The following is a 9,601-nucleotide window of genomic DNA, read 5'->3' as shown; positions in this document are numbered from 1 at the left end:
AATAAAAATGTTAAAACATTACTTATCAAAAAAATGTTAAAATCCAATGATATTACAAATTAGATTTTGTTACAAAAATATTTCCATAGCTTTTAAGGACGGATCATTATTTAGTTTTTATTTTGAAACAAAAGGTTGATACGATGTCAAAAAAAAAGAAAAAAAAAACAAAAGGTTGATATCCGGTATAATTTGTGGCGCCACCGAACTGCAAAGAAAACGAATAAAACTAAGTTTATAAAGATCAGTTCGTAACTAAACCTAAATCAAACCGAGCTGAACCATTAATATCCGGTTATCAGATAATCCGGTTTGATGGCCCGCTCGGTTAGGATCCCGCCGATTAGAAAAAAAAAACAAAAAAAAAAAGAAAAAGAAATATAGTTGGGTCATGCCATTTGTCAAGTATCATGCTTATCGGCACCGAGACCTTGAAACCCGTCACCTTCCCCATCATCCTCTTCTTCTAACTTAAACCATCGATGCACCACTCCTTCGATCCATTCCTCGGCGCCTCAGACGAATTGCATCCCAATGACCCGTCGCTACCCCCTCCGTAAACCCTCCGCCTTGGGTCTCCGTCGACGAAGGTCGGCACCCCGCCGCAAGTTCATTTGCTCCGATGCAGAAACGGACTCGTCTTCTTCTTCCTCCTCCTCCTCCTCCTCTTCCAATGGGTTTTCGAAACCCACCTACGAAGAGCTCGCAAGCGAGATAGACAGCGAGGCGATTGATTCAACAGAGAAAGAGACCGACTTGGTTGTGATTATGGATATGAATGGAGTTGTAACCGATTCGGGTCGGGTTGACCCGGTTCAGGAAAGTGGAGAATCCACCGTGAGCGATGCAGTATCTCCACCACCACCACCACCGAAGAAGAAGCTCTCAACAGATGGGTCTCTCCTCGGGCTAGTGTTCAAAGCAATCGGATTTCAATTCAAACTGATGAGCAGCCTCGTAAAGTCTTCTCCTTTCTTGCTCAACTGCTGCTTCCTCTTCCCTTTCGACCCCTTCACCACTTTCAAGCTCGGCAGACGATTCTTGCTCACGCAAGTTTCCGTCTTTACTGAAATTCTATTTCGAGCTCTTAAGCTGAGTGGGTTCAAAGATACCAAACGTGCGGTGAACGTTGCTTGCAAGTTCGGATGGGGTTTGTTTAGAGCTGCTTATGTAGGCGCTTTGTTGTTTGGACTCTTGGTTTTGGCTTTTGTGCTTGGTGGGTTTGCGATAACCCGTGTAGCCGATAGACCGTTTGTGATCAAGGAGGTTTTGAATTTCGATTACACCAAGAGTAGTCCTGAGGCGTTTGTGCCTATTACGTCATGTGCTGGTGTTGCGTGCGATGGAAGCTGTAAGGAGAGTAATGAGATGATGAAGATCAGGGGATTGCGAGCTATCCCTCGTGGCCACAAGCTAGAGATCACTCTTTCCTTGACGTTGCCTGAGTCCTATTACAATAAAAACCTCGGCATGTTTCAGGTTATTAACGTTATCTAGTAACATTCTAAGTATTGCATTAGGTATTGACTTATGTGTTTGAAGGTTCGGGTGGATTTGTTATCTGCGGATGGTCAAATGCTTGATACTATAAGGCGTCCGTGCATGTTAAGATTCAGAAGCGAGCCTATCCGTCTCGTCCAGACATTTTTCAAAGTGGTTCCGTTGGTCACAGGATACGTCTCTGAGATCCAAACCTTGACCTTGAAGTTGAAAGGCTTTGCGGAAAAGGATACTCCCACCGCTTGCTTAAAGGTGATGATCGAACAACGTGCAGAGTTTCGACCAGGGGCAGGTATTCCAGAGCTGTACGACGCGTCCCTCTCGCTTGAATCAGATCTTCCTTTCTTCAAAAGAGTTGTTTGGAAATGGCGGAGAACTTTGTTCGTCTGGATCAGCATGAGCTTGTTCTTTACGGAACTGCTTTTCGCGTTGGTTTTTTGCAGATCTCTCATCATCCCAAGAACACGACTTAGAGACATACCGGCTTCAAATCGGACCGGAAGTAGATGATGATGATGATGATGAGGATGAAGCAATAGTTGGTGCACATCATGTTTTCTAACACTCTGAAACGGTATTCTCACTTCCTGTTTACTTTAGCTCCTGAGAGTTCTTTGAGTAAATTGTAAAATATTATAGTATATAGTTTGGTTCAAGATATGTTCTTAAAAACGAGTGTTAAAATGTTTATTTAATATCATAGAGGAGAAAAAAACTGAAAACCAATGTTCATTTCATTTTATAAAGATATATATTAAAGTGCCCAATTTAGTTTATGTAACACAAAATTAATAAGCATTGATACTTCAACTGTAATCCCATGAAAATCTCTCAACCTCTTTTAGTTGAAACACTTTTCTCAACTGTCTTCACATTTACATATTGCTGTCCATTGAGAGAACAAACACATGGAGACACAATCAAACCTCAGATATGTGTCGGTTTCCAAAACTGTTATTTTTGCTATAAATAACTCAAGAGCCTCTAATCACAACCTGAACAAACTAAACTAATACCAAATCAAGTACCTTTCAGTTCCAAAGCCAATGTCATGGAAGTTAATAGTTAAAACCATTAGAGCTTTTATATACATATCACCATTTCTCCAAAGTTTCCAAGAACAAAAAAAATCAGGAATCATTCTCACTATTTCTAAACTCTCTTCTCTTGATAAATGGTGTGCCATGGAATTATAGAGAAACCAAACCAGAGACCACATGGATGTCATAAACATGGAAGGAGGAACCTGCATCAACGTCAACAATCCAGATGTTCGGCTATTGCTGTTGCAGCAGCCCTCAACATGTCAATCTTCACATTCCACAACCGCCTCTTGCGTTGCGTCTCCAGGCTTTTCCGTCTATCCACCAAAGGTAGCGCAACTCCTAGCCGCCGAGCCACCATGAAACATGGCTACAAAAAGATCAAGAAACACGAGCATCATCATCAGCACCTTCTGAGAAAACGCCATGACAAGAAGAGGACCATCTTTCTTGATCTCGATGAAACATTGGTGCACTCGTCCATGGAACCACCTCTCCGGGTTAATGTCGACTTCATGTTGAGGATAAAGATCGAAGGAGTTGTCACACCGATGTATGTGGTGAAACGACCAGGAGTTACCGAGTTTCTTGACAGGATCGGTAAGAATTACCGAGTGGCGGTTTTCACAGCCGGTTTGCCTGAATATGCTTCGCAGGTTTTGGATAAACTTGACAAGAACCGTGTGATCTCGCAGCGGCTGTATAGAGATTCATGCACGGAAGTGAACGGGAGATATGCCAAAGACTTATCGTTGGTGGCGAGGAGAGACCTCGGGAGTGTTTTGCTAGTTGATGATAATCCTTTCTCCTACTCTTTGCAGCCTGATAATGGAGTTCACATTAAGCCGTTTGTGGATGACATGGAAGATCAAGAACTGATGAAGCTTGCTGACTTCTTCGATGGATGTTATCAGTACGAAGATCTAAGGGATGCTGCATCAGAACTTCTATACAAGTACAACAAAATGATTTGATGAACATATATATATTGCTTCTATTTGCACTCTGCTTTCTTTTTTCTTTTATATATTTCTTTGGCTATTGGTATTTTTTGCGTTGGAAAAGGAATGCTTCATTCCTTTTCAGCGTTTTTACTTGCATAAATATGTGATTGTAAATTGTACTATAACCAAAAAAATTGTAAAAAGAAAAAAGGAATAGTTTTGGACTAGCAGATTATCAGTAACAAGAGATGATGCTATCATCTCAAGTATAATGAGCTCCCTGAGGCTATTAACTTCATGTGCTTTGAGACATATCACAGAGGATTCACCCTTGAAGCTCTGAGTTGTCCATGCTTAACCCATAGAAAACCATTTCAGATATTTGTTCAATATAATAGTGTAGATCTTGTTTCTTTTTTTTTTTAACTAAATAGTGTAGATCTTGGCTTTAGTCCCTTTGGACTTGACACTAAAGAAGAATGGTTTTAATAAATGAAGACCTGAACCATTATACTTTGATTAAATTATCAGTAAGTGATTGGTATTGGATAGTCCCATTCTAAATTATTTAATGGGTTACTTTAAAAGGATTATGTCAAACGTGAAACAACTTTAAGTTAGAAACAAAAACTGACAGGTTTTCTTGTTTAAGTAGTTCACCAGGTTCCCCCAAGCCATATCTATACCTCAACTTGTTGGAACTCGTTTTTTGACAAAGTGGTGTGGATCATTTTCCGATGGATTTTTCGACGGAGACGTCTGTCGGAAAAACTGGAATTTGGGCACGATGTAATCGTCACCATGAACACTATGAGTTAGTGTATTTGATTGTTAAAACCCAAGTTATTTTGAATGAAAAATGGAGGTCCAAAAATAAATATATAAAAAGCTTATAAAGCATTTTATTTGGCTAAATTTAGCATATGTTTTATTTTGGATATTTGGGTTTGAATTTGGATTTGAATTTGTTGATTGAACAATATATCAATTAACTTATTCTTTCAAAGTTTATTAGTGATAATCTTTTATGTTTTATTAAAGCATAAAAATGCAAACCCACAAAAGTAATTCATTGGCTTTGAATTGATTTGGTCAAAAAAGCAATAATTACTTTGTCAACGTAAGTGAGTCATGGAGAATCAATTTCCATTACTGCACTACAATATAAACGTTGGTTGACTCCATAATATGTAACGTAGCTTTAACTTTTGAAGTTAAATATCAAACGTGTAAGGCTCATTCAGAGACGAATAGAAAAAACAAATCCCTCACATTATTTTTTTTCTCTCTTCTTTCTCTTTGATATTTTCTTTGAGTCTGAGAGTATACACAAAACTAGTTTCGCCAGGCTTCTGATAGAGTGACGCAAATCAGAAGATTTTTGCAGTTGTATCTTGGGACTCATTACGTTATCAAACCGTCGCACTACGGGACGTATTTTGAGTTAAGGAAAGAGATAATATCTCGCCTCTGCAGTTGTATCATCCTTTTTCTTAATCTTTGGTATACTTTTATCAATTTTATTCTTTACAATATTCAGCTCTCCGTAGTTTATATAATACGGTCCCATCACAACTGTAATAATCCCATTATAATCTTCAAACCTCTTAATCCTAACTAAGCTTATAAGGTATATCTTGTTGGTTCATGTTGTATGTATAAGAGATATATGTAAATACATTAAGTTAGGACCCTCTCTTGTAATTACTAGTACTTAGTATACCCTAATCTCTCTGCTGTACATGTATATATACGTTTCCTTCATCTAATAATAAAATCATCTTTCCCATAATCTACATGGTATCAGAGCTTACGCTCCTACAAACCTAAAAACTTTTTCAAACAAATCTCTTAGCCGCCACAATGAGTTCATCGACAAATACCAATGAAGTCATCTCTCTCAACTCAAACACTCTTCTCAATCTCAACATGTCTAATGTTGCAAAGCTCACCAGCACCAATTACCTCATGTGGAGCCTTCAAGTTCATGCCTTGCTTGATGGTTACGCACTCTCCAAGCATCTCGATTCAACAACCACCGTTCCAGACGCAACAATCACTGCCGATGATGTCTCCTCTGAAAATCCTGAATTTGTTCGCTGGACAAGGCAGGACAAACTGATCTACAGTGCTCTCCTTGGTGCGATCTCTCCGTCGATTCAACCTATGGTCTCTCGTTCCACCACGGCTGCTCAGATCTGGGAGAAGCTTTCTGAAACATATGCGAAACCAAGTAGAGGACACATAAAACAACTTCGTGATCAGCTGCGTTTCTTCACCAAAGGCGACAAAACCGTTGACGAGTATCTCCAAGGTGTTGTCACCAAACTGGATCAACTTGCCATCCTTGGTAAGCCCTATGATCATGAAGATCAAGTGGAGATCATCCTCGGCGGGCTCCCTGACGAGTACAAGAATGTTGTGGACCAGATCGAAGGCAAAGACACTGCTCCCAGCATCACGGAGATACATGAGAGGCTGCTCAACTTTGAAGCCAAGCTTCTACACGCCAAAGAAACACCCTCTGCGATCGTTCCCACCACTGCGAATGCAGTTCAACATCGCCATCACAACAGCGGCAACCGCAACTACAACAACTACAACAATAGGAGGAACAACAACAACTACAACAATGAGGCAAATAGACAACCTGCTCCTGCCTCGAACAAACCAGAGATGCGGTCATTCAGACCTTACTTGGGCAAATGTCAGATATGCAACACACAGGGCCACAGTGCCAGACGCTGCCCTCAGTTCCAGACCCTTCAGCCGCTCATGCATCAGCCACAAAACACTCCCTTCCAACCATACCAACCGCGAGCAAACATGGTGATGAATGCTCCATACACTGCAGCCAATTGGCTTCTTGACTCGGGGGCTACTCACCATATTACCTCAGACCTCAACAACCTCTCGATGCATCAACCTTATCAGGGCAATGATGACGTCCTCATTGCTGATGGTTCGAAATTATCAATCTCCCACACGGGTTCTTCTTTAATACCAACACATACTCGTGATTTATCTTTACAGAAAATTCTATGTGTTCCTAATATTGATAAGAACCTGATATCAGTCTACCGTTTATGCAATACTAATGGTGTTTCGGTTGAATTTTTCCCGGCTTCATTTCAGGTGAAGGATCTCAGCACGGGTGTCCCCTTGCTCCAAGGAAAGACTAAAAATGAGTTGTATGAATGGCCTGTCTCTCTGTCACAAGCAAAGGCCATGGTTACTGCATCAAATCCGAAAACCTCTCTATTCTCGTGGCATTCTCGGCTCGGCCACCCTTCTTTTTCAGTTTTAAACACTATTATTTCTCAGTTTTCTTTACCTCTTTCATCTACCAAACAAAAACACTTATCTTGTTCTGAATGTTTAATTAATAAGAGCCATCGTTTGCCTTTTTCACACTCAACTATTACTTCCAATCGTCCTCTTGAGTTTATTTTTACAGATGTGTGGTCTTCTCCTATCACATCGATCGACAACTATAAATACTACATTGTTTTGGTTGATCATTACTCAAGATACACTTGGCTCTATCCCCTCAAAAAGAAATCACAAGTGAAAGAGGTCTTCATTGCTTACAAAGCACTCGTCGAGAACAAGTTTCAGACCAAGATAGGCACACTCTTTTCTGACAATGGGGGCGAGTACATTGCCTTACGTGACTTCCTGGCACACCATGGCATCACTCATCTTACGTCTCCACCGCATACACCACAACATAATGGCATGTCCGAGAGAAAGCACCGCCACATTGTTGAGACAGGTCTCACACTACTCTCTACGGCATCCATACCGAAGCAGTACTGGACGTACGCCTTCTCTGCTGCAGTCTATCTCATCAATCGACTACCAACGCCTCTACTGAACATGCGCTCGCCATACTACACTCTCTTTGGTGCCAAGCCAAACTATGAAAAGCTAAGAGTTTTTGGCTGTTTGTGCTTCCCGTGGCTTCGTCCGTATACAGCTCACAAACTTGATGATAGATCCAAAAGGTGTGTCTTCCTTGGCTACTCTCAGACACAGAGCGCATACTACTGCCTTGATAGATCTACGAGCCGTATCTATACCTCAAGACATGTCACATTTGATGAGAGTGTGTTCCCGTTTGCCTTGCCATCAACCTCACATAAGTCTGCTACTGCAGAGGAACTTCCTGCTCTCTCGAGTTCTATGTTCACACCAGTCAACTCTGTGCCGTCATCAAGTCCGGGACACCCAAGCTCGAGCCTTCACCAGTCTACTCCACCACCGGAACAAGTGCCAACAGAATCACAGGTATTGCCTTCTAACTCTGAAAATCTATCTTCTGCCTCTCCCTCTGAGCCCACTGCTCATTCTCAAAATGAGCCTAACCCGGCTCAGCCTCCCAATACACAAACAGAGCCCACTGCTCCACTTCAAAATGAGTCGACACCCACGACTCAGACCTCACCATTATTAAATACAACTCCTACCTCAACTCCCCTGTCAACTCAACCTATTGAACCACAAAATCCACCACCAGAACAACCACAAAATATCCACAAAATGCAAACCAGAGCCAAAAATAAAATTTCAAAACCGATACAGAAACTAACTCTTTCAGTTGCAGGCAGAAAAAGATTGGACTCAGAACCAACTACGATAGCTCAAGCTCTCAAAGATGATGAATGGAGATCCGCAGCAAACACCGAATTTGATGCACATATCAAGAACCATACATGGGATCTGGAGCCAAACACCAATCAGCACAACATTATTGGCTGCCGATGGCTGTTTACGACGAAATACTTGCCTGATGGAACTATCCGGTGTCGCAAAGGACGCCTCGTCGCCAAAGGCTATACACAGCAACAAGGGATCGACTTCGATGAGACATTCAGCCCCGTGATAAAATCAACCACGATCAGACTTGTCCTAGACATTGCAGTTACGAAATCTTGGCCTATCAAGCAACTGGACGTTAACAACGCCTTTCTTCAAGGCGACCTTACTGAAATTGTCTACATGATGCAGCCTCCTGGATTTGTTGACAAAGACCGCCCCAATCATGTCTGTCGTCTCCGCAAACCAATCTATGGTCTCAAACAAGCTCCACACTCATGGTATCTATCGCTCAAACAACACTTGCTCAACACTGGGTTCGTAAACTCGACAGCCGATGCGTCTCTCTTCGTGCATGCTCACAACGACAACATCACTTATGTTCTGGTCTATGTTGATGACATCCTTGTCACCGGAAACAACTCGAACCTTGTCTCTCGAGTACTTGAAGCTTTCGCTCATCGCTTCTCCATTAAAGACCCAACGGACTTGCAATACTTCCTTGGCATAGAAGCTACCCGCACAGCAAATGGTCTTCACCTGATGCAGCGTAAATATATTACAGATCTTCTTCACCGCACCAACATGTCTGACGCGAAACCAGTAGCCACACCTCTACCTACATCCCCCAAACTCACACTCAATAGCGGCACTCTTCTTGAGGATGGGTCTGAATATCGATCTATAGTTGGCAGTCTTCAGTATCTTGCTTTCACAAGACCTGATATCTCTTATGCTGTCACACGTCTATCGCAGTTCATGCACAAGCCCACTATTGATCACTGGCAGGCGGCAAAACGGGTCCTCCGCTACCTTGCTGGTACACGCTCCCATGGAATTTTTCTCCACAAGAACTCTAGCTTCTCCCTACATGCATTTTCTGACGCCGATTGGGCAGGTGATACAGATGATTTTGTATCCACAAATGGTTATATCATATACCTAGGCAAGAATCCTATCTCATGGTCATCAAAGAAACAAAAGGGAGTTGCTAGATCTTCCACTGAAGCCGAATATCGTGCTGTCGCAAACACAGCCTCTGAGGTAACATGGCTATGCTCTTTACTCTCAGATCTTCATCGCTACCTAGCAGTCCCTCCTGTTATCTACTGTGACAACATTGGTGCCACCTACCTCTGTGCCAATCCGGTTTTCCACTCAAGAATGAAACATATTGCGTTGGATTATCATTTTACACGAAATATGATTCAGGCTGGCCAGCTTCGAGTTCAACATGTTTCCACACGAGATCAGCTGGCAGATACACTAACCAAGCCACTCCCAAGAACTCACTTT

At 41.9% G+C, this 9,601-nt stretch overlaps 2 protein-coding genes across 2 annotated transcripts; both read left to right on the top strand.

Moving 5' to 3' along the window:
- Positions 1 to 242: 242 nt before the first annotated feature.
- LOC103840462 (seipin-2) lies at positions 243 to 2,250 on the top strand. The gene is made up of 2 exons (XM_009116969.3): positions 243 to 1,479; positions 1,543 to 2,250. Exons 1-2 carry the CDS (start codon positions 535 to 537, stop codon positions 2,008 to 2,010), a joined length of 1,413 nt encoding a protein of 470 aa, XP_009115217.1. The 5' UTR covers positions 243 to 534; the 3' UTR covers positions 2,011 to 2,250.
- Positions 2,251 to 2,520: 270 nt separating this feature from the next.
- On the top strand, positions 2,521 to 4,402 carry LOC103840461 (probable C-terminal domain small phosphatase). Its single transcript, XM_009116968.3, has one exon. It carries the CDS (start codon positions 2,675 to 2,677, stop codon positions 3,515 to 3,517), a length of 843 nt encoding a protein of 280 aa, XP_009115216.1. The 5' UTR covers positions 2,521 to 2,674; the 3' UTR covers positions 3,518 to 4,402.
- Positions 4,403 to 9,601: the final 5,199 nt, after the last annotated feature.

The sequence above is a fragment of the Brassica rapa genome, chromosome A09, assembly GCF_000309985.2.
Source record: "Brassica rapa cultivar Chiifu-401-42 chromosome A09, CAAS_Brap_v3.01, whole genome shotgun sequence".
NCBI lineage: Eukaryota > Viridiplantae > Streptophyta > Magnoliopsida > Brassicales > Brassicaceae > Brassica > Brassica rapa.
This window is presented reverse-complemented; position numbering and strand designations above follow the sequence as displayed.